The 26,092-nt window shown below is 44.4% G+C and overlaps 1 protein-coding gene across 1 annotated transcript in view; it reads right to left on the reverse strand.

Moving 5' to 3' along the window:
- The window catches only part of SIM1 (SIM bHLH transcription factor 1), a 70,146-nt gene that overhangs the window by 37,487 nt on the left and 6,567 nt on the right, over positions 1 to 26,092 (reverse strand). The window contains exons 3-9 of the mRNA XM_090037213.1: positions 20,024 to 20,106; positions 18,964 to 19,053; positions 18,643 to 18,751; positions 18,433 to 18,518; positions 17,123 to 17,322; positions 16,915 to 17,021; positions 15,122 to 15,269 (exon numbers count right to left, since the gene is read on the reverse strand). Coding sequence (XP_089893339.1) covers positions 15,122 to 15,269; positions 16,915 to 17,021; positions 17,123 to 17,322; positions 18,433 to 18,518; positions 18,643 to 18,751; positions 18,964 to 19,053; positions 20,024 to 20,106 — 823 coding nt within the window. The remainder of the gene's footprint in view (positions 1 to 15,121; positions 15,270 to 16,914; positions 17,022 to 17,122; positions 17,323 to 18,432; positions 18,519 to 18,642; positions 18,752 to 18,963; positions 19,054 to 20,023; positions 20,107 to 26,092) is intronic.

Below are 26,092 nucleotides of genomic sequence, written 5' to 3' on the forward strand. Positions count from 1 at the left end.
ATGCTTCTTTTGGAATTCAGTCTTAAAGGTACTGTCTCAGCTCAAAGCCTCAAAATTCATATATCCGTGGTATCTCCTCTTAGTATGAATGGCACACAAATACTAATTCTTACACCTCTGCATGGGAATAATTTCATTACTGAGAAAGACTGAGCAGCCCATCTACTGTTGCATAGTTTAAACGTCCTCATTCCTCCTCAGTGGTATCTTGTATTTTGAAAATATGTATTTTAATAGCAATAACATGTAGAACCCTGGGGATCTAGGGTGAATTCTCAGGTCTCCCACAGTTTCCTTATATGAACTTGAGCAAATAGTGTAGTGGGAAATTTTCAAAAGTACTCAGCACTGGTCTAGTTCCATACGCACTGAAAGCAAAGAGCATTTACCACTGTTCTCAATGGGAGCAAAATTGACCCAACACTGGCTGCGTCAACACAAGACAAGTTAATGTATTAGAGGAGTTCATCTACACGTGCACGCCCTTAATGTGCAGTAATATGGTGAAATTAGGCTAATCACACCTAAGTTGACACCTGAAAATGGAGGTATCAAATGTAGGTGCAATTAATTAAAGTTCATTAATGCACATGTAGACGTGATCCAGCACTAACTTTAGTGCCAGGTCTGCCCAGCCACTTGGCAGGGCTGCAGGGACTAACTTTATTGCCAAGCACATTAACTTTAGTACCAAGTCCCTGCAAGTGTAGACACTTGCTAAAAAATTGCTTAATGCACATTAAATTTAGTTGAACTTAAATGCACATGTAGACACACCCACTGAGGACTTTTGAAAATTTCATCTTTTCATGTCTCAGTTTCCCAACTATACAAATACAGGTGTAATGGTATTTCCTTTATCCCGTCATTTGTCGGCCTGTCTAAACCGAAGTTCTTCTGAGCAAAGACTGATTTAAGCTATCAATATGTCCAGCACTTAGCCAAAGATGGTGCCAATATCCCCTATAATCTCCAAATGATACTGTGGTACAAATAAATACAAAAATAATATGTTTACAAAAAAGCAGTGACAAGTCACTATTGACACAGAGCATGCTTTTTACTATTTCAGAATCTTCATGCATTCAGTCTGAATGCTTTTACTATGTTCTATACCATTTATCCTTGATTAAACCTCTTCTAGATAGCTAATCATTAATGATTTCTTTACAGTTGCTGTGCAAACAGTTCGTTCATACCTATGACATCAAATTTCATAGACATGTTCTTTAATTGGATTCATTTATTTCTAATCTGCTTAAGCCCTCACTACTGTAATGCTTGACTAAATATACATTAAACTCTTTTATTTAAACTGCTAAAATAAATTTGAGAAGTATTCTATGAATAAAAATACTTAATTGAACACATGTAATACCACTGTTTTTATGTACCTAACTGAGCAGAAATTATTGAAATAACACACTAGATAAGTATTTGTTATGTTTATACAAAATGGCTTAAGTATAGTTGCTGTTGACATTTTGGCAAAGATTCCCAAAAATAGGAACCTCCACTTACATTTAAGTCCATGATTATGTTCTTAAATAAGTGGCCTGGTTTTTAAGAGTACTGAGTGCTCAACAGCTCATAGTAGGAAATACTACACATTCAGTGCTTTATATTTTAAAATTAAGTCAGTTATCTAGAAGTGAGATTTTCACCCCAACTCTGGCCCTTCTGCTGGAAGAAAAAGAGCTAAAGCAGCCAGGTACCTATGGAAAACATTATTTTAGTCACTATGTAAAATAGCAACTGGAAGTGTAGTACAAACTTTGTAACGTTTCAGGAGGGTTTGGGATAAAATCCTCAGTTCTGGCTGTGGAAAGATTCACCTGCTGCAACACTGAGAAAGAGTTAGTTGTAGGATTGCCTTTGTGAAACTGTCAAGTCCTCTCTGGGGCTAGAGATGGAAAGGGAATGTCAAGATAAAACCCCAGCAACCCCAATTGCTGTGTCCATAGAACAGTTCAAAAATGGGAGGACATAGAAGTTTCTTAAAGGCAAGTTTTACCTCCAGGGGTCTACAGTGGATCTCTTAAAGAAGCAATTCAGAATCTCATTCTGCGTGGTTAAACATGGATTAAAGAGCCTAACTTTACGCTCCTACTTCAACATTCTTGGCCCTGAACTGCATCCCAAATGAAGATCCCCAGTATAGGTCCAACATTCACCACAGAGAAGTCCCAAGGAAGTAAGAACTACCACACAGTATTGAGGTCACTAATAATATGAATCAGGCCCCATGTAAGAAGGTGTCTCTTAAAAATCTATAAACCCAATTAAGCTCTAATGGTAAATGATACTGAGTCACATAGCATGTGTAGATTGTTCAGAAAGCAGGGAAGTGATAAACTACTGTAACTAACACTGGTTTGCTTGTGACATTTAATGGATGTCTCTAATGAGCGTACCCTTAAAGGCAGAAGGGAGAAGTGGCAACAAAAGCAATTAACAAGAGGCTGTAAGATAAAAATGCAATGACCCATTCTATTTTACAGTCTCTGTCTAGCTGTTGTTCCCATCCCCTCAGACAACACATTACATTAATTTTGCTTGTCAATAGATACCCAAATTGATGCAAGATATCTGCTTTAATATCTTGCTCACCCACCTACTTGCATGACCTACAGAGTAGCTTCCAGAACTGTGCATATCTCCACAGAGGCTGGCCCTGCTTTCCTTCAGCTATGTGCACACAAAGATTTTTGTAAAAAAGAAAAGAAAAAAGAAATATAACTGGTGGTAAATACAACATCGCTCCAAAAATGTATGCAACATTTACAACCTGCATTAAGACACTGACCAGGAAGTCTACTGACCAGGAAGTCTACTGTAATATAATATTGGCCAGGTAATATATTTAAGGCAAGTTTAAGGTACTTTTCCAAGCAAGTAAAATTAAAAAGAACATCTTGTTACAGTCTATCTTTCTCAAGTTCCATACCCACAGAATACAGACCTTGTCCTGCAAGATAGTGGATGCATTCAAATCCTATTAACTGCTGGTAGCTCAGAGTGCTAAGTACCCATCAGGATCAAGTCCTCATAGAAAATAACTGTATGACTATATTTTTCTTAAACTCTTCTAATATTCAATTGAATATCAACAAAACAATGATAATAATATTCTAAACTGAGTTCAAGCCTGAAAGCAATTGATTAAAAAATCTGAGAAACCAATAATCACTAGGATTTAAATGTGTACAGGCAGTCCTTGGATTTATGACATAGGTTCCTGAAAGCCATGTCTCAAGTTGAGGCGTTGTACCTTGGAACCAATTTTCCCATAGGAAATTATGTTATAAATGGGGGATTGGTTCCTGAACCAAGGCCCAATACCCTATTTTCACCAAAAATAACCCAGAATTTTGTAGTCAATCAATCACAGATGAGTAATATAGCTACATTAATGTATTTATATTGTAAATAGCAATCATATACATTTGGAAGGACTTATTTGAGGTGACTTTGCTGAACTTTTTGAAGGGCTTTTGGCTGGAGTCTTTTCAGAAGTCTTGGCTGCAGGCTTTTCTGGAGTCTTTTCTGCTTTCTTAAAGGAAGTGTCCAAAGACGTTTGGACAGATGTTCTCCAGGGAGATGGGCGACACAGCGAACTTGTTCACTGGCATAGCATTGTGTAGGATCAAGCATTGTAAAGTTGAAACTGACATCAGAAAGTTGAAACTGGGTGTCAATTTCTGAACTTTGTAAGTGTAAAACGTTGTAACTTGAAACACTGTAACTCAAGGACTGCCTGTACTTGTCAAGCTATTAAGGTAGGATGATCTATTTCTACAACTCTGCAATCTATTATCATTAATTCATACTTTATTAGTGACTATTGTGTCAGACATATGCAGAGCTAATCCTTCATGATCTTTACAAGCAAAGGGACTGTTATTCTTAAAAGCATTTGTTTCCCTGGATTAGATTTCAACTCATGCAAAAAAATCTATCAATATTTACCTATGGAGGGACTAATTAGGGACTGCATTATTTTTGTTCTGTGTATACCACAGTAGTTGAAAACCCAATCCTCTGTAAAGCTTATGAGTGGATTTTAACTAGAAGAGAGAATCAGTATATATTTCAAAATATCAGCACTCAAGGCCATTTGTTGGCAAGGTCTTTTAGTGTCACAGGGTCAGGTCCCAGGGGTGGCTGTGATATTTCCCTGGAGGCTCCATGACCGTGTCCCACTCTGCCCATAGGGCACCTTCCTATCTTGTCTGCCATGCCTTGATGGAAATACGATGATACAAGGGAGTCTGCCCTGATCATATTCTAATGACCACCCAGATTGTGGCCATGGACTTGTGGGCTAATTGCATGGCTCCATACCTCCTCTTCACTATGCCCCATACCTCGCAGTTGGCATCCTTACAGGTGTACAACCAATTACTGACACAGCCCCTCACTGAGGCTTCCAACCTCTGAGCCTCTTAGCCCCACTCTAGTTGCCAGACCCCTTGGTCTCTCCTCTGGCCCCTCTCTGGGCTCTCTCAGTCTCACTCAACCAGTCACTGGGCTACCAGGTGCCTCAATCTCTCTCTTGTCCCTGCCCCCGGCAAGCTGTCATCTTGTTTCTTGGCTCCTTAGCCTAGACCCTGTTAGGTTTTTTTGATTTCCCAAATGCTCTCTAGGCCCTCGGACCTGTCCAGTCCTGAATTCTGCTGTCTGGCCCCTCACTAGGCCTCACTATCAGCCTCAGGCCCCTCACTGGGCTTCACTGCTCCAGGCCCTGGACTCACATGGTTCTGCCCTCTATTCCCTGGCCCCTCACCAGGCCTCTGGATGCATATGGTCCTGATCTTCCTTGGCCCTTCACTGGGCCTCTAAACTCAGGTGGTCCTGGCTTTCCTTGGCCCCTCACTGGGTCGCTGAATCCTCATGGCCCTGGTCTTCCCTGCACTGCATTGGGCTCCTGGACGCTCATGGTCCCAGTCTTCCCTGGCCCCTCACTGGGCCCCTGGACCCAAATGATCCTGATCTCTCCTACCAAGTGCTTTTCTGTTGGGGTGTGCTCCCCTATCCTTCCCTCTAGCCTTCCCTGGGGCTGAATTAAGCATGTGCTTAAAGGTAAGCATGGAGCTAATCATGTGCTTAAATGCTTTGCTAAATATGTATTTCTGTTGCTAAATGATTGATATTAAAACACACTGATAACAATTAATTAAACATTAAACTATGTTTAAAATCATGTGATCAATCCCTCATTTAAGTTGCCATTAACATTTTCAAAAGAGCCACCATTTCCACTGAGCAGTACTTGGCTCCACAAAAACCCAGTAAAGGAAATGGGGCTCCCTCTGAAGTGATGCATTTAGGATAAACATAGGCATCAGAATCTGCCCTGTGCTGAAAAGTAAATACAAGAGTGAGGAAAAGTGAACTGTATGTTAAATAGATAATTGTCGGTGTTCAATGGAAGGAAGAGATTAACATTTAATTTAGGCTATATCATTATATAATATATTTATCATTACAAAGTACAGATACTGTTATGTTCATCTATTTATAGACAGCACTAAAAGGAAGGAGAAAGAAGTAAGACCTATCATCAGAAACAGAATAATTGCTTGTCTTTGAGAAAAATAAGCTACCAGTTTTGACTAGCTTAACTGACTCATGAAAATTGGAATGAAAAAAGAAGCAAAATCAGACAAGCAGGAATCCACAAAATCCATGAATATCAAGAGTAGTTTGATCTCAATGCGACCTCTCTGGGTTGAGAGGATCTAGGCTTCTGTAAATGTACAGTGGTAAATCCACTGATGGCTCCTCCATCTGGCTTAACCCCAACCAAGTCTTTTCTGAATTACCAGAGATAAACATTATAGTACATCTCCCTATGACATGAAAACATATACGCTGCTTGACACAGTGTAGCATCATACAGAGATACCCTGGGTTGTCTGTGAATGTACTGGCTTGTATACCAGCATGAGGCAGCACCATACAGATTTACCTGAACTAACTTTGCACATGCTAGGTCTCAAACTAGAAACACAGTGCTATTTTGCTTCACAGCCTTGAATTGTGTGGATATATCCATAGAATCTCCCTACACTGATTATGTCCTTCTTCTAACACCTAGAAAGAAAGGCAACTGGCACAAGTCCACAAAGATACCACACATGGGAGACTGGTGCCACCTTAGGTGGGGGGGCACATACCCCCCCAGCAACCAGTCAGTGACTGGGGGAGGTCCCCCTGTGGCCAATCTCTGAGGGAGGGGGACCCCACAACCAATCTCATTGACTGGGCAAGGGGTCCCCTGCAGCCCATCACACCGACCACAAAATGGCCACGATGCTCCAAGAAGTGGCTGCAGAGCTTCATCCAGTGCTCCCGTTCCCTGGCTGGCACTCACAGGGAGGTGCTGGTGCTCCCGCTTCCCCTACTTGCCTGTCACCTAAGCAGGGAATGTGATCTATCAGGGGGTGCACCCATGCTCTCAGAGGGTGCATATGCAGCCCCATGCAGCCCCTACATACCACCACTGGTACCACACCTACACAGACTATGGCTTCTGGTATCTGACACCAGGAGTGGAATACACAAAGCTGAATTGGACACATAAGTTCTCTATACAAAGCTTGTGGAATGTTAGATACCTAAGAATTAAAATCACCATAGCCATCATAGGAAGCAGCATACTGTCTAAACTAGCCAAGAGGAAACACAGAAGAAACGGCTTTGTCAGAAATACTGGACCTGTTCAACATATAAGTGGCCTTAGATCTTTAATTGCAAACCTGTTCCATCCTGCTCAAGTCCCTGAAAAAATAGTAGTACAAAAAGTGGGTGGTCATCTTCCTCCTTGCTGATTTTCTGTTACTCACTCTTAAAGGTAAGATGGTGGTTATTAAAAAAAGTAGAAACATTATGCATTTTTAGGGACTTGGGCAAGGTGAAATAGAATTACACTTAGGTGCCTAAATCCACTTTGCCACTCAATAGGTAGAAGAGGACGTGGTCCTTGGTATTTATCTACAGACCTATAGATAAGAGCCTATATAAGATTCATAGTCCAAAACTTCCTGCTAGCCTTAGGTGCCTAAATTGCGCTTTCAATATGAATGACTAACTCATTCTTTTCTTCTAAAACATAACTATGAGGGACACTAGTGCCTCTCTGTAGGGCTTTGCGAAGCTTTGGTCCCTGATTCAATTCGGTGCAGATTCAGCCTGATTCGGTGGCCAAATCTCCAAATCTTAATTGAATCAGGAGACACTTTAATCTCTCTGAATTAAATCAGAACCTTCCGAATCAATTCAGAAAGATTCAACAATTCAGACATAGACACAGCTTTAAATGTTTTTTGTACATACCTCAAGGTACCAGGTGGCTCATGAATGCTGCGATGCTGGAGCAGATGAAGCATCCCACAGGAGTGTGGGGGATTCCCCAGCATGCTCAGCAGCAGACCTGGAAGTGGACCAGAAGAACTTCCAGTCCACTTATGGGTCCACTGGGGAGCTTCCTGGGCCTGGTGGAGCACCCAGGATTACCCCATGGCCAATCGCTGAGCCAGAGGAGGGCATGGGGGGTCCCAGTGCAGACCCAGTGGACCCGGAAGTGGACCAGAAGTACTTCTGTTCCACTTTTTGGTTTGCTGCCAAGCACGCGGGAAGGCCCCGGTGCTCCTGTGGGATGCTCCATCCACCCCACCATCGCAGCATTCATGAGCCATGCCTGATACCTCAAGGTATGTAGAAAAAACATTTAAAGCTCTGTTTATGGCCAAATCACTGATTCTCTGAACTGAATTCTCTGAATTTGGCCAAGCTGAATCAGGGACAGTGATCTGAATCAGTGAATCAATTCACTAAATCCGAATCTGAGTTGAATACAGCCTGTTTCGCACACCGTTTCCCACACCCCTACCTCTCAGATCTTCTAAAGGAGCCTAGTGGTTAGTAAAAAGTTGGAGAGTTCCCTAGAAATTGGGAGATCCTGATTGAATGCCTTTATCAGACTGAAAGGTTTTAAAGCCAGATCTCCCCTTACTTCCCAGAAAAGTGCCCAAACCCCCATTCCACATAAGCCTGACCAGTACCCGTCCTACTGAAGTTGGGTCACTGTCCAACAAAGAATGCAAACAAGATGCAGCCTGACACAGCAGCCAGATAATGCAGACACTTCCCCAAGAACAGGCAGACATAGGTTCCAGTCCCTGCTCTCTCAAATCTGTTTATGTATTTTATCCAGTTACTTTACTCTGTGGATCTGGGCATCTTCCTTTAATCCTTATACTGGCAAGTAAAAACACTTCTTAACATAAATGGGAATTTTGTATGAGAACATACTGCAGAATTTGGACAGCAATTTCTGGTGCCTTGGCCATTAGTCAGCTGGTTTAAATCCATGAGAAGAAATTTGGAGTGAGTTAAAGAAAGCGGTAGCTAAAAAAGCCTACATGAACAAAGAATTGAAGTAGCGTATTGTGAACACCTGGAAAGGCCTGTCTCCTATTTGCAAGAAATATATAAATGATGTTACAAAGGGACATATGTATGTGATAAAAGCTAATGGGGGACAAACTAAATATTGAATAGAATGGCTTAAAAGAAATCACTTAATTTATTTTTCTTTTGCAGTATGTACACTTGTGCATGAATAAAGAATTTTTAAGATTTAATTAAATTGGTAATTGAATCGTTTTAATACGTTTATACTATTTAACACATAATACAAGTAAATGAAATGCACAGAAAATGAGCAACCTAGTTCTGTTCCTAGTAAAGTCAATGGCAATACTTTGAATGACTTCAGTAGAAAAAAGGATGGAGCCATTAATGCTAAGAAATTGAGGGTAGCAGTTTTATTCTCAGCTTACTGCTTTTAAATAATTGGGGTCAAATACAGAGGCCACAGTTAAAATCTTTATAATTATTCATCAGTGTCTGCAAACTTTCTGGCATGTGAGTATATTTACCTGAATGAGTAGGTCCTATTTCAATAATGTTACTTAAATAAAGTAAGTTGTTTCTTGGTAAGCCACCCTGAGCCTTTTCTGGGATGGGTGTTGTATAAATAAAATAAATAAAATCAATAAATAAATATATGTAATACAGGATTACTCCTGTGATTAGCATTGCCGTGGTATTTGCTATAACGTATGCTGTCTCACGCTCACTTGATGGATACAGGGAACAAAATTCTGATACCAGGAATATATATGCAGGCTGTGTTGGGGTGATGGACTCTGCACAAGTAGTAAATATGTGGATGAACAAGGGAACAATGAAGTGGGCTGGTAAGCAGCCACTGGGCCTATGGAAGTCCTACATGAGAGCTACACAGGGATAAGGCCTGATAGACTGCTGCCATCCATAAGCAAAAACATCCAAGAAGAATGTAGAAATATTTAACTACAAACTCTGTGTGTCCCAGGAGTCTGGAAACAGGTTTGTCTCACCCTAGCACAGGACACCCATTTAAAGCCTGCTTATTCCAGCTTTCCATGGGATTCCGAGATTTTACCCATCATGCAGAGTAATACCACTTTGATTATGTATTTAACTTTAAAATATGTTAAGACACAGGCTGTGAAGAGTAATCAGCCCTAAAGTTATAGGCTTATTGTATAGATGCAATTAACAGTTAATTTATACTAAACTGTATTTATTCTATCATTAACTAAAACATTTGTTAATACCATATTTATGAAATAAACTTCCCACACAAACTGCATACTTCAATTTGTGCTTCTAATCAGCCAGTTATATAATTTAATTTGAAGAGGGCAACTGGGACTTTTATGTAGGATATTATCATAACAGAGATTACGCCCAATTAAGTACCTAATCCAATTTAGCTGTATATGTTTCTGTTACAGCTATTATTTTAAATGATAAAGAAAAAAATAGATATATACAGCAAAAGCTCTCCAGCATTCTCTGGGGTCAAATTATTGTAATATTTGCTGATACTTGAAAAGCCAAAGGAGGTGCATTTTACATTATCCATTTATTTAAAAAGGGATTTTTATGGTCTAAATATAAACTAAACTTCAGAGTTTCATTTTGTACAAATTGGATCATTCTTGAATTGTCTTTAAGTGATAAACCTAAACAGCTGATAATCAATAATAAAACAAATAACTAGAACTAATAAGAAAAGAAACAAATGTGTCTATCAAAGTTTACTTCTTGTAATGGAAATACAAAAGCATAGCAATTTTCTGTATGTTAAAGCAAGAAACCACAAAAGCCATATTTTTATTTTGGATACATTATCATTAAAAATAAATTCTTCTATCTTGTATAAATGATCCCAACTCTGGTATCCTCTGCAAATAGTTTGGTACTTACACTTATTAAGAACATTTGTTCTTAGTCTTAGAATTCAGTTTTTCAAAGCCAGAGATTTATGGGCCATGGGAATTTCTGTAAGGTATTTTTTTTTAAAAGAACAATTTTTTTTTTCATTAACCCTGCTTCTCACTCTTTCTTCTTGCATTCTTATATGACCAAGAGACATTTAGCTTGAGAAGATATATATTACTTATACAAATGTCTTACTTTTTTCCTGACTTCAGTTACATTGAAACCAGTTGTTTTGACAAGGATAACACTAGTGTAGTACAAAGACTCTTATTTTTTTTGCAAGGGCCATCCTGTCATACTTTACTCACACTGACCAGCTGCCTTCTCTACAAGCAATTCCACTAAAACCAGTGAGACCAATCTTGAATAACACTTAATATCACAAAAAGTGACAGCATTTATAAGTACTGAAAATAGCGAAAAATATATTTCCATAAAACTATTTTCCCCTTTTTATCACTTTTCATCAAAATATAATGATAAAGAGAGGCTAGCTCATTTTCAAAATAACCTCTATATTTCAAATTAACATCTCTCTCTGCAGTCCAGACCAAAGCTCTTTATTTCCAAGAACAAAATCAACCAGTTGGCATTCCTCGCTATGTTTTAGTTAAATATACATGTCATTTGCAAAGACCAAGTCAAGAAATGCGCATTTTTCCTCTTAAGCAGATTTCTTTTAAGTGATTTTATAACCTTGCTAGGCTGTAACTTGTGTGCCTGCATCTGCCAAGAGCTGCATCTGTACAAGTGGCTTTTCCATATATCAACTGCCATAGAACAAAAGTATGAAAAGAACCCACAGCATACACTCATACGTCACAGCTGTTCTTGGTTTAGTGGAATAATCCAATGTCATCCTAAAGGAACTTTAGTAGCTACAGGATTTATATTAGAATAAAGACTATTAAACATAGCAAACCTTGAGTGCAACAGAACCTTTGTTCTGCCTTCCTGGAACAAGTTCCATAACATGGGTCAGATCCAAGATCTACTGAAGTCAAAGGGAACCTTGTATCGTCCAGACTCTCTTTCTCCCCGCTTCTACCTTAGCAGTCCCTATGTTGCACATTCGAGTGATCAAATGCTAGCTGGCTTCAGTAACTCTGAATAGTGAATCAGGACAGTTTACCATACCCTTCCTAAAGTGAATTTAACAAAATTGCTGGCTCTCCTAATTGGGAACTTTCTTCCAAAACAGCTTTCTTCCTCTTGTGACTAATGGTCACAATGTTATCTGTTGTTCCAGATGTTGGCTATAACTCATTTTTTTAAAACATCCACTTATCTACCTGGAAAGTATGATGAAACAGAATGCAGTCTGTCCTTGTTTTCCAGACTGCAGGCTATCAGCAGGCTAAAAAAGGCAATAAGTGCCACGCGTGTCTTGGAGATCTATTGCAGCTATTACCAGTGTGGGAACTTCAGTGCAGAAAAATATTACATGATCTCTTGTTCTCCTGAGCACTAATGAAGAGGTAGTCAGACCTTATTGAACCTCGGGGACCTAAACATACCAAAACAAGACTGTAATGTAGTCAGAGTGTCTTTGTATTTTGCACTGCAGGCTTCAACAGCACATGACTGTTGCAGTAGCCAATAACAGACATCACAGCATTTCATATCTGCCTTTGACAGAATCTCCTTCTTTCTTTCTATGTCTGCACTCCAAACAATCAATTAAAGAGTAAAGGGACTATTCTTAACTAGTTCAATACCTCCAGAACTTGCTATGTAGCATGAACTATTCCATTAAGGAAACATTTGAGATAAAAGAATAATACCTTCCCAATAAAAGACATCTTAGGTGAAAATATATAAAGTATAGACATATGTTTACAATCTGTATTCCTGTGTGAAAATGAAAAGACATCTCACGTAAGAATGCAGGAAATCAAATGAAACTAAATAAAGTTATGACAGTTTTTAGAACTACAATAGGTAGGCATGGATATGTAAACAGCTGCATATGAGCTATATATACACATTGGCATGTATGTACCCACACACATATGCAGATGTATGGGTGTTCAGATGTCATATTTGAACACATGCACATAGATCTGTTGTACACATGCATGTACACACATATATATACACATATTAACTCCTCTAATGAGAGAGGTTGTGGGATCTCTCTCCTTAGGGGGTTTTAAGACAAAGCCTTGGCTGGCATGATGTAGTTGGGGAAGTCCTGCTTTGAGCAGGGGGATAGGACTAAATGATCTCCTAAGGTCCCTTCTAACCCTCATTTTCTATGATTCTGTGATTCTATATTCTGGTCAGACCTAAAGAAAAACGTCTTGCATTCCCTAAAACTTGTCTAACTCTGCCCCAACTGTACTGTTGGTCCACTAAACGATACTACCCTAAGGAATCCTTGCCTCTTGCATCGACACACACACAAATCCACGGCATATAGACATATGCAGATATACAGACAGACTTGTCCCTCTGTCCCCTCCAAAAGAAAGAGCTGGAAGACCGTTCTGCTGCCAGGGAGAGCCGATACACATCTGTCCGGTTTGCGGCCACCCTGTCAATCAGCCAGCTGCACCCAGATGTGCAAGGGGGTAGCAAACAAACTGCCACCTGTCCCTTGTGAGAAGCCTGTCAACAGAACCACTTGATAGTCTTTTATTCCCCGAATAAGCCAGGTTGAAAAGGTGGCCAGGCTCCACACGGAGTTTTGTCTGAATAATGCCTGAAAGCCTGTTGAGATGGAGATGATATCTTTCTGGGAAGGGGGGCAATTCCTCCCCCCACCTCCACCCCAGCAAAACAACTCGCTACGCTGAAGTTTAAATCCTTTCGTCCCATGCACAATCACTGCCCCTTTTTTCTGTTATGCTCTCCAAGAATTATTACCCAGAGCCGCCAGATGACAAAATCAATAGGAAAAGAGCAGAAAGGTTGCGAGGGGGTTTCACTGGCAAACAAAACAGCCCGTTTCAAAATAGCCCAGAGCAGAACTTGGGCTTCTCCAGTGGGATGTTTAATTTCCAGTCAGACCATTTAACATAGGTCTGCGTGGCTCTGCACTGTTTTTGGATTTAAAAAATGACTGCTAACCCACAGGCAGTCGCATGAAAACAAGGCTTGAGCTTGTGAAGTCTCTGATATACAAAAGCACCTCAGTCTGGTGTTTTTCTCCCCTCCCCGTTTAAAAGGAGAGAGAGATCTCTACAGACATTTTTTGCTGCTTACAAGTCACGTTGCACTGGTGCTTTTGTCAAGAGAAGGTAGTTTACCTCCGAGCTTGGATTTAATTGAAACTCGAAAATTGTCAAATGCAAGCGTGGAGAGGGACTTTGCTGAGCGCTGAGATGCGCATGTATGGAATAGTTGAAATAGGAGTGATGTGTCAATCCCCTGCTAATCCAGAGCGGTGCTGCTGCTGGGTAAATGCCAGTGTTGACTCCTACTTGGTTGTGTTGTGTTTGTAAAAAGAGGAGCATCAAGAGGACTTCTCGCAATTGCCAGCTGGAAGCGTGGGAATCCATCTATGGAGGGCTTTTAGCACACATACCCCATGCTCACTCAAACCGCGATCAAGTGATTCCTCCAGGTGCAAGCAGGTCTTCAGGTGGAAGCAAGCACAGAAGCCACAGTGTTGTTGCAGAATAGCAAGGCTCGTATGTCATCACTATACAACTGTCCCCCCTTGTGCACTCAAGTGCCCATTCCCAAGGCCAGAGTTCAGGTTCTGCCTCCCCTCGGTAACAGATCGCTTCAATTTCATAAGCCCGTCTTTAAAAAATGAGTGCCCCAAACATACCTCCACCTCTATATAGACCCATAAAAGTGGGTTTCAGACTCAAATCACAGCAGAGTGGGACCTGGAAGAGTTTCCCTTTCATTAGCTATACTTAGTACTTTTGGACTTGGTACTGGAATGCAAGCATGCCCGTGTCCAGGTAGTGTCTGCATTTGACAGTGACCCTGGCTTGTTTTCTCGCTGCCAAGGCAGCAGGTCATACGATTTGAATGCAGTGGCACTGCCAGCAACAACCATTATTATTCCCATGGGAAGGAATCATCATGGCAATCATCACCAGCCGGAGATAATTAAAACTCCCCCATCGGGTGTTTCAGTTTAAGTTGCAGGTACAGTGATATCGATCGCCTGCAATGCCCTGGGATGAGCCAAGATGTCATCGTTAACTCTTAAAACCAAGAGGCTTTTTTCTTTGGCAAGGGGTCTAGGGGGAGATATTTGTTTTTCTCCTCCTTTTCTGTTTGGTGAGGAAGCTGTTTGGTCTGGTTCTGCTGTGAAGATTAAACTGATCTTTTTGGCCACAAACTTTCTTTGTGCTTCAATATAAGGATCGCTCTCTCAGAAGGGCGGGGGGGACCCTCTCTCAGAGCTTTGATAGAAACTCTGGATGAAATTAAAAACTTCAAACCACAGCTTTTTGAAAAGAAAAACAGATGTCCTGTTTGTTAAGTATAAATAACTCCGTACGTGGAAACCTTTTTTTTTTACGCTGCATTAAATTTTATTTAATGTTGGGTGTATTTAAACTGTAAAAAAGAAAGAAAAGAGATGGAGCAAAATATGTGAGTGACAAACCTCTAAATCTTTCCCCTAGTGAAAGGGAGAGAGAAAGACAGACGGGAAACCCTTCATCTAGATGAAAGTGTGCAATGTGTTTCCTAGCCAGCCTGGTGCGCCTGCCGTGGTCGGCCATGGGATTAAGCAGATTTAGGGGAGTGGGAGAGTGGGGGCCGGGGAGGCCGTGCCCTAGCCGAGCATTTTAGAGCAGCCTGGGGGATCACTCACGTGAGGACGTAGTTAACGCTGACGATGCAGTGGGGCCGCGAAGATCTGCTGTTGTGCACGATGGTGGCGTAGCTCTGCACCCACACCCAGCCGCCGTGCTTGGCCAGGAAGCGGTAGTACTTGGTGGTCACTTGCCCTTTCACCAGCACTGCGGGAGGAACGCGAGAGGGAAGCGGTCATCCAGTGCTGCTGCTCTGCGGGGCAAGGGCCCGCTTGCTAGAGACCACCAGACGGGGCTCGGGGGAAGGGCTGCTCCAGGGAGCTGGTCCCAGCGTTTTCGGACAAATCTGATCCCGAGCCATTGCTATCGGTGGTGTGCAGCCCGGGGAGACAGCGATGGGGCAGGCACTGTGCCGTGGGGGAAGAATTGCTCCATCTCTGCTACCTTTGAGAAAATGCGTTCACTGCGAGGGTCAGGAGGAAACCCTGTGCTTCGTGACCCGTCCGCACAGGGCTCTCATCAAGATGTTATCTAGCTGTATTTATATGTGTGTGTATGAATGTGTCTACATGTATACCCACATATAGATACGTATATATGTGTATGTATATATAGCTCCACACCACCGCAAAAAAACTACATAGAGATACATAGAGCTATATATATACACATGTACACACCCAAAACCTACATGTAGATACGTAAATAGACGTATACACACCCACACCCAACACATACATATAGATACATAGACAGGTACACACACACACCTCCAACACATGCATATAGATACATAAATAGGCACACACACGCTCCCAGCACATAAATATAGATACACAGACGGATATATATACACATACACACATAACACACCTATATGTACGTATGTATACATGTAGACATTCATACATACACGTATATACATATAGATAGGCAGACAGAGAGGCAACATCTTGATAAAAATACTGTATTCAACCCACTAGAGCCGTGTGTGTGTGTGTGTGTGTGTGTGTGTGTGTGTATGCCAGGATAAAATAAATTAAAACGGCGTTAGTTGCTGTACACTATCTTTGACGTCACACACAATGGAACAAAGACTAGCAAAGTCAAAAAAGTGTACGTGTGTGTAATACTTTTTATTATATAAGATTATGGTATTTGGGGCATCCAGATTATATATGTATAATCTAGATTATGCATATATCATGTATATAAATAGATGCACTTTTCTGGCTTTACTAGTCTTTCTTTCATTGTGTGAAGTCAAAGATACTGTACAGGAACTAACGCCGTTTTATTTTATCCTCATATTAATTGACAGCAAACTAAAAATCCCGCTATCCGCCCTTGTTGGGGTGGGGGGGAAATACGTTCACCTCATCTTTGTGAGACGTGATGGAAACTTGTGAAGGAGAGTCTGGCTTCCTACTGCTATGACTGGTTTCGAGCAGAGATCCCCTCCAGCCGGCATCCCAGAGGTTCGTCTCGAGGGAAGTCCCGGCTCCCTGGCGCTTCTCGAGTTCACGAGCGCTTCTGCCCCCTCTCCTTTCCTTCCTTCCTTAGTCTATATACACAGGGTGCATATCTACCCTGCCTTCTGCCTGACTTCAGACTTAAGACATTCCTTTCTGCCCCCAACCCTGCCAGCTCCCCTACAGCCTCTTTGCTTCTAGCAAAGATGGGTTCATTCCAACCTGCTGCCTCTCCTCCGGCTGGCCTGGCTTTATCAGAATAAGGAATAAATCCCAGTACTGTATTTAAATCACACTACAGGCAAAGTGAGACGGTCCCCATCAGGCCCAGAAGGGGCCGGGGTGCAGCGTGGGGTGAGTTAGCAAAAGGAGCTCCTTACACAGATGATGAGCACAGCGCAAGTGGAAAGTGTCACAGCTATGGACGTGGTGGTAGAGGGTCTTCTCTATCAGGTCCTGAGGCTCGTAACCTGTTAGCTCGGCTACCCTGGAGTGGGGGAGGAGAGAAAGAGACAAAGAAAACAGGCATTTAACGTGTGACTGGGGCTTGTCGGGGAAAGCTTGGGGCCGAAGAGACCTTCCAGGTACCTGGAATCTAAGAAGATGAGCTTCATATCCAGGCTGGCTCGGAACATGAACATATTGCTGTGCAGCTTGATTTCCGTCACCGCGCTGGGGGGGAGCGAGTGGCCCACGGCGACCAGGCCCACGTTCTGGTAGCAGCCATCGAAGGGGGACATGTCCAGGCTGTACTGGCGGATCTTCAGGTACCCGCTGCAATGGATAACCTGCGGGGACACACAGGAAGGATGCTCAGGCCCTGTCTAGCCTCGGGCAAAAGATTGAAAGCATGCTCTCAAGTGGGACGGGCTACACACATATTGGGAGACAGGTCTGCAGAACCCTTCAGCACTAGAGACTTGATCCAAAGACCATGAGAGTCAGTGGGAGTGGTTCCACTCCCCTAAAGTGGGTTTTCTAGCAAGGTCTAACTATGTTTTTAATACCGCTTACAGATTTATAGCTACAGAAAACATCTTCCATCCAGGACGAGCACACACCAGCTGCAGGTGCCGCCTCAGCCTGGCGAAGGGGATTTATACCCGAAAGCTTGCAAAGATATTTTCCAACTATTTGAGTTGGTCTAATAAAAAGATATCAGATTTACCCAAAGAACCTTGTCTGCCTATGCGTGGAGAAAAGGCGTTCAGAAAGAGAAGGGCCGAGCGAATTACAACTGATTTTTCCAGCTAAAACGACAACTGATGTATGTTTTTAATGAATGTAAAGCTGTGGAAGATGTGTCCCTCATATAGCAATGCATTAAACCATGTATTTGGCTATAGCTCTATGGGCATGTCATGCAGCATATTTGGCTTGGCTATAGATCTACGGGCATGCCATGCAGCGATACGTTTCTACTTTAATAATGTTGTGTTACGCTCTTTTTTTGGGAGTCATTGCCAGAGATGTACATGCACTGGTCCACGTGCCCTCAAGGTGCTTTTTTATGAGGTGGGTCCCTATTCTCGCCGACGACAAAGCTGAATTAGAAAGAGGCTTCGGTCACAGAAGGTCCATGAATAGGACCCAGAAATCCTCGCATAACCCTGCCAAAACCTTACGAACCGTTCAGGAAGTCTTCCACGATTTTCTACAGACGAGAAAACAGTCTGGCCAGGTCCAGGCAGCAGGTTGCACAGAGCCCCTGGGACCCTTGGTGCTTGCATGCAAAACTGAGGTTTGGAGCGGAGTTGGGGTTTATGATCCTTAACCTGAAACTAAGTAGAGGAGCTCTGGGCCCGGGTCGCCAGCCAGCTGCAGCAGCCCAGCTGGGCAGAGGCTCTGGCCTGGGCGTCTAGCCCCTTGGTTTCAAGCGCAAGTCCTGCGCAGCGCACCTTGTAGCCCCCGCAGGTCAGGCCGGCGTTCCTCTTGGCCAGGACACACTTCATCCTTAGGAAGAAGGACCGCTCGATCTCGTACTCTGGGGTGGGAAGGCACAGACAGGAGTGAGAGCAGGGCAGCGGGGCCAGGTGGGAGCCCATCGCCCAAGGCGAAGCCGCCCCCAGGCCGGGGAAGGGGGCGGGGGAAGAAGAGCTGCCCCTTACCCTGCACGAAGTGGGAGTGGTAAGGCTGGTGGGCTGTGAGCACCGCGGTCATCTCGTCGTGGTCGGCCGGGTGGATGTATTCATAAATGCTGTTCCCGGTCAGCTCTACCTGTGATGGAGGAGGAGGATTTCGTCTGCATCGCCTTTGCCGCCCAGCTGCTGCTATCGTGCAGCTTTCTAAGTACACCCCGGCGATTGCATCGCCCCAGCTTCTGCGGCTCCGCGCGGAGCAGGGCAGCTCCCGGGGGCAATGCAAGGAGCAGAAGGGGTTTCTGCTCGGACCCCACGCCCCGGCCGCAGGGTGGTCGCCTGTCCCCGTACCTGCGATAAACCCAGGTGAACGGAGGCCGTCTCTGAGATGTACATGATCTTGCCATCGGGGGCCACCACAAATATGAAACCATCCAAAGTCTGGAAGGGAAGGAGACAGACTATCTGAGAGCTGCCCGTCCCACGCCTTCACCGCCGGATCGAGAAGGACGGTGCGAGAAAGTGATCCTGACTTAAGTGGCGAGCCGGGAAATCCTTGCCTTTCAAAGGGGCTCTTCAACCAGGGCATCTGTCTGGCAGGGAGCTGTACCAGCGGGCCAGACCCAGGCGCCCGGGAGCCAAGAACCCAGCCCCGGCCCCGGCCCCGGCCCCAGCGCCCGGGATGCTCCCGTCACCGCTTTTCTTTTCCCCGGGGATACTTAAGTAAGTGCTAAGAAACCTCGGGAGCGATCTCCACTGCGACCAGTGTGTAAAACAGACAGGACTATTCATCAAACAGACGTCGATGGGAGTCATTTGTATGCACTGACAAAGGGATAGGCCCCAAGTATTAAGGGCCGGGAGACCCCCCAAAAATATCTGCCCGTCTAGTATCCTTAGAGCTAATATGCCCTCCTTCAGACAACAGTGAATCGGAGCTGACTTTCATGTTTTCTGTCTCTTGACCTCCCCGAGGCTTTCTCTATGTTTTATGCACTTTCCATTCCTTGTTTAAACCAGCTTTAAACTCTCTCGCTCTCACTGTGTTAACACGACTTTCCAAAAAAAAAGGTGCTTTTGCCCCCAGAAGAGCTCCAGGCAGAGCTCTCTGTTCCCGTCTCTTGTCATCTCGCTGCCTGACTTTCTCTGCTTCGGATGAAGGATGGAGGCTCCATCCTTCCCAGCAGCTGATCCGTGCCAGACAACCCAGCGTGGAGCGGAAGAGGCAAAGGATTAAAAGAAAGTTCCCAGAAGTCAAGAAAATGCGCCGTACTGTCTAAGCAAGTTTGGCCTCTCCCTTGATGAATCACGTGAGCAGTTAAAAATTAGACAGGATGATCATTACAGTTCAAAATGGGGTATGATTTCTTTAATCATTAATACCCAATGGCTCTCCTTTCCAGGCCAGTACCTGCAAAAGATGTGATCCCAGTTCCCGTCCAACATTATCCAAAGGGCTGGTGCGACTAGAGTGGCCCCAGGCTTCTCCAAGTCCTGTTTATTTAAGACACACACACACACAAAGAGAGAAAAGTGAGACGTCGAGACATTTATTTTAAAAGGCCTGTTGGGAGAGGCGAGGGGTTTTTTTTTAATTCTAATTTCGAACAGTTCAAAATACTTGCTCATAGCTGAGTAGAAAGTATTTCAGTGTAAAAAACAAAGTCCCCCTCCCCCCCCCATCTAATTCCTGCGGGGGAGAAATATTGCTGCTGGAATTAGCAGTGAAGTTCATTTGCAAGAACGGAGCGGAATGCAACGAAGCCAAATACAACGCTGTCCCAGATCGGCGCCTGGCTGCTAGCAAGTGGCTTCCTTGAAAGCGCGGTGCCATGGCTCTACCCCGGAACTCCCTGCGGGGTGACAGTAGGAGCCCAAACATGTCAGGCCTAGGGTGCGCTCAGCAGGTCCCGGACCCAGCACAGCACGAGGGCAGGGTGGCCAAGCCCCCAACCCCACGGATCCCGTAAGACGGGACGCTCGGTAGGGTGCGATCCTGCAGGGGTGATGCAGCAGCATGTGAGCGGGGACAGCCTCCCCCATTGCCTGCGGTGACCCGCTCGTCCACGACCGGCTCTGAAGTCAGGCAGGACGCTAGGTGGACCAACAAAGATCGCTTTGGCCAGCTCAGCCCAGATCCTTAGGGCAAGGGATCTCATTTAATTCCCTCGGCAGGGTCCTCGCCCCGACGTGTCCACCCACTTCAGGGGCAGGTATGGGTTTGGCCAGGCGTGGCTGATGGGACTTCAGCCACCCCCGTATGAACCCCCGTTAAAAAAAACAAACAAGGCAGGTTCTTTTCAGGACGCTGCCACGACATTATTAACTGCCCTTAGTCTCTCAGCAGCTGCGGGTTCATAACGCACCGGGATCCCAGCCCTCGGAGACGGCCCCTCTCCCCGCCCCTGCGATACCCCCTGGCCCGCCACGGCCGGGCTCTCGCGCTCGGGCCCGACCCAGGCGGCTGCCCGCTGCCCGAGCCTGGCACCAGGCCCTGTGTGCGAGGCAGGAGGGATCGGAGCCAGATGCGCGGCGTCTGGGCCAGGCCTTTTCACCACGTTGCTGCTGAAGCCGTTTAAGCAGGGCAGTTAGAGCCTTTTATGCTGACACCATTAACCGAGGCTTAACGTGACACGCAGGGTGATTGATGGCCGCGCGGAGCCAGCGCTGGGGGCAGAGGTGGGCGCGGGCAGCCCCTCTCCCCCCCAGCGCACACTGCTTTTCTGCTCTCCCCGCAGCATCGCCCGGGCTCACCTGGCCACGGGAGGCTGGCGATGTCTCCCCGGACACGCACCCCGCCACCCTCCCTTTGCCCCCTCCTCTAGCGTGCCAGATCCCACCACTTCTCTCCTGCCCTCTTTCTCCCCCCCCCGCTTAAATCCAGCTCCTTCCTTTTCCGATTGCATCCGTCCCCCGACCCCCCCTTCCCATTGCAACCTCTCTGCTTTCTTTCTGCTTTGATGCTCTTCTCCCCTCCCCTCTCCCCCTAGTCAGGGACCTGTCCCCCACTCCCAGCACACATACCTCTGTCTCTAGCCCTAGGTCCTTCGTCTCGCCAAATGCCAGCCGGCCATCAGGTCCCTCGGGTGGGTACTGCCTTCTGCCCCAGAGCAGGTTCCCCGTAACTTTACAAAGTCCAGGGGCAAAGGGTTTGGGAGAGATGCCTGCCCCTTTTGTGCCTCCATCGTGATGCACTGCCTCCGGAAAGTAATCAGCCCATCTCCCCAGCAGACCTCCAGGAGCTACAGACCTACGGACTTCCAGCCTTCCCAGTACTCAAACGTAACAGAAGTCCATACACTGCACTGGAGCTGGGAGCTACTGGAAAGCATCTATTCTAGGCGCTTGGTGATTGAGCCCGTGATGAGGCTACCAGACACTCAGTTTAACTGGGAATGAAACAGGTCTAACCCCCTCCTGCCACCTTTGCAGTTTTCCACTCCAAGACAGAACAGTCCTCTACGACTTGGTGCTTAATGACATGTTTTGCTCGGTTGGTTGTTTCCAACAATGAAGTCCATTAAAAGGGGAGGAAAGAACCACTCCTGCTTCTTCCTACCCGAAGCAGCAGGAAAACAGACTCCTACATTCAATAAAGGCTCTTGTGTATCCCTCGCCTGGATTTTAAGTTGTTTATTAAGCCAAGTGTACGGAACTAATTATTCTGCTTCTAAAAGGGAAAATAGCCCGAGCCTTGCGAGTTAATGAATAGCTCCTGCACATTACAAGTTAACTGTTTTTTCAGGAACACTTTTTTTTTTCCACGGAGCGTTGCACTCTTCCTTATATGCTTCACGTGGAAACCCTTCGCTGGCTGGCCATGTCTGTTAATGTTTTATAATTAAATGTTTTCACTTGTCTACCTGAACCGGCTTTTCGAAAGCCTATCACATGCGCTAGCTCTTTGTGATAGCTAGTTGTTTCAGTACCTTTTCAGTTGGAGATTATTTTTAGTCAGTGCCAACACAAATCTAATTGCTCTCCTCGTGCCCTTTAAAATTCGGCTTTTAAAGGTTACACGCAGGCAAACTCTCCACTACTGTTACTTTAAAACTCTGACTGTCTCTTCGTTTTAACATCCAATTTTCTTTTAGCGAGGGAAGCAGACTGATTTCTTGCACTTGACCTACCGCAGAAAATTCTGCAAATCCGTTGATTGTCTTCTTTAAAACAAAACAGGGAAATCAGCTCTCCCTTTTGCTTCAGGATTACACTGGAAACAAGATCTAAAGATTCTCTTGTAATTTGGAGAGGCCAACAGAATAATAGGTTTGGAATAGAAACAAGCAGCTTTGTGAGGGGAAGGATAACTAAATCGTTTTTAGGCAAAGGATTTTCCCAGCTAGAGTGGCCAAAGACAAAGAAAAACATAATCTATTTTGGAAGATTTCCAAGTTATGCCACATTAACCTTAGTAGATAAAAATTTGCTTTTCTCTCTGAGCTCCCTCCGCCAGCCCGAGTCTGGTTAGTCATATTTGCATAAGTACCCTTAGAAGGGATGTATCTATTATGGATCTAAAGAGCCAACTAGCTCACATTTCATTTGAACATCTAGGCGAAGTTTTACTGTCGCTTTATACTTGATGCATTGTAGAACCTTTTCCATTTAAATACCCCCTGACCCATGGATTACCTCAATGGACTGTCTGCACGGGCTTTGTAATTTCCTGAAAATGAGATTTCGATTTATAAAACAAGAAACCAATTAGTAACCAAATGAGGCGAAGTAGATCCACTAAAATTGACCTAATCCCACAGGCACCATTTAGGCCAGTTCTTGGCGAATGAATGATGAGCCACCGTCTAGCGTGGGCGCGGGGCATCCCCCAGCTGTGTTATTGCAAGCAGCAAAAATAAATTGATTGAGCTTTTCCTTCCGAATAAATGTTATACTCTTGACAAAATATAAAAGATGTCCCCAAAATAATCATCTCCTCCGTTGGAGGATGTATTTTTATATAAAATAGACAACTGAACCTGCAAGGAAGCGACCACATTTCTGTTTTAGCCAACCCGTGGGGTTGTCTGGACTATTTGAGCAAATTAGCATCCTAATTACCAACAACGACAAAACAAAACACTAGCTTTGACTTGGACTGAGAGCTGAATCCACATTTCTTTTAACAATTTATCCGTAGAAAAATTGCACTGAAACGTCCAACTTTTGTAGAATATAGCAAAGGTAGCGTCTCTACCTTTCTGCACAGGAGCTAACTGTATCGGCCACAGCTGCTGAAGCATTAGGATTCCCGGGGCTTTTGAAATGTTTTATTCTCATTCACACACGCCCAGACGGCTGCACAAGCTAGTTCACACGAACAGGACTCCCTAAGATAAGGACAATGTAATACCCACTGCTAAAAGAACCGACTGCTTTGAGCTAACAATATCCACCCTCCATTTTTTGATTGATCCAATCTTTAATGCCGGGAACCAATGGCGAAGTTGAGTTGATGGATAGTTTCTGCCCAATGACAATTCTGCCTCATTGCAAGAGTCAGATCCCAAGGATCACTCCCCCAATGAAATATCATACAAAACCTGAGCAAAACTGGGGTTCGGGGTAGCGAAAACAACTGCCTCAGAACAAACTTTGCACTCCAAGATTAGGATGCTTCTCAATGAAAGATAAGGGCCAAGAATTGACGGCTGGTGGTGGCGGGGGAGGTTTCTGAGCTGAAAAAACAGCCCTTGAAGGGTATTTCGGTGGAGGCTGTCCTTCGCATTTACCCTCGTTTAAGCTAATTGCTGGCCTTTGGTGGTGAACGCACTTGGAGGCTGCACTCTGACAGTCCATAATGCTGGGTGTTAAATTGAACAGTGCAGGAACAGATCGACCCAAGAAACGGCGGGTACTAAATATATATTCAGTTAGAGATGAGACCCTATAGAAATATCAGTAGTTCAGATTGCTGGTTTATTTTAAATGATTACAACCAAAATAAAATTCCAAACGAAATAAGCTGTGGGTAAGTAACAGCATTGGGCTCTGATCCTTCTGCTTTTATTCAGGTAGAGGTTTGAAGGAAATGAGCAGACTTTTGCCTGAATCGTGTATCTTTACAGATTCTTCACTGTAGTTTGTGCTTAATAAAAAAATATTTCTAAATAATCCTTTGGCTCGTGGTTCTAAGTGGGGTTAAAAAGACTATTATTATCCTCAAAAGATTTTTTGGGGGGGACTGGGGGGGAGGAGATGGAGTGGAAAATAACCTCAAATCAGGTCCTAAATCCTCATCTCAGAAAACAAAAGCGATATTGTGCAACTAATGTTAATAACAGAGGAAGGAGACAGTTATTGGTTGTTCCTTTTCCTTAGTCTTTGCCTTCCTACTAGTTTCACTTGGCCGACCTGGCTTGCAGTTGGTCCTTTTCTGTAATACTAAGTAACTAAGGGCTCTCCGGAGCAAAGCCCAGAATGGCTAGGCAGAGTCCTTCTGCTAGGCAAAATGAATCCTCGGCTCCCTGCCAGCACCCTTGGGCACTGGACACCACATCAGTACCGGACTGAAGCCAAAAAAAAGCCCAAAAAAGGGAAGCCTCCACCTTGATAATAAATTAACCCTGGGAGGGGACCATAGGTCATCTAGTTCATCCAGCTGGGTGGGTGCGAGATTTGCTAGCCCCAAACCATCCCAGATCGATGCCTATCCAGGATCTTCTCGAAAACCTCCAGTGAGGGAGAGCCCACAACGTCCTCAAGCAGCTTGTCTCATTGTCCTTCAGCCCTCGCACCTTTGCGCTGTTGACTGTCAGCTGACTGACGCGATCACTCACACAGGCTCACAGCAACAACACAGGAAGACATAAAGGCCTTGGGTACCAGGAGAGCTGGCCCGAGGGAAATCCCGAGCAAAACATGGTCTGCCCCAATAGGCCTCTATCAGTGGGGATGCAAGGGGATGGAGGCTGCACGGAGACCCCAGGATATGGGCAATGTTTGCACAAGCAGCAGATCCTTCCCTGCCCGGTATGTTGCCTCCATGCAGCCTGCTAGGTGAAGCCGCTCATAAAGCTTTATGACTGTACAGGCGTTTCGCCCCCTTGGTCCCGATGTAGCTCGTTAAACCAGCCCCTTTCATGTTTCCTGATCGCCCTGTCCTGCCATGGCTACTTTCCTATATTCCTTACTGCAGTTTCTTTGGGGGAAACCAGATCGACTCAGCTATTAAAGACAGCCTTATTTTTTCTCTCTGTCAGCTGCTGCAATCGCAATTAATACCAACCGGCCCCAGTCACAAAAAAGGCAGTTGAGTGTTGTGTTAAAGAACCAAACTGAGTTCATTAACTGTTTAATTAAATAGCTTACTCAGGATGTCCTGTTTTGCCTGCTCCCAGTGCCTAGCCTTGTAGCAGGCATGTATGATTTCTGAGTTAAATTAACAGGCACCGGTTAATTAAAACTAAAATTCCAGCCAAAAAAGGCTGCCACAAAACATCAGTTCTTCCTTTGAGGCTTCACATTAAATTATATCAAC

Source organism: Crocodylus siamensis, chromosome 1 (genome assembly GCF_052110815.1).
Source record: "Crocodylus siamensis isolate JL-2025a chromosome 1, ASM5211081v1, whole genome shotgun sequence".
Taxonomy (NCBI): Eukaryota; Metazoa; Chordata; order Crocodylia; family Crocodylidae; genus Crocodylus; species Crocodylus siamensis.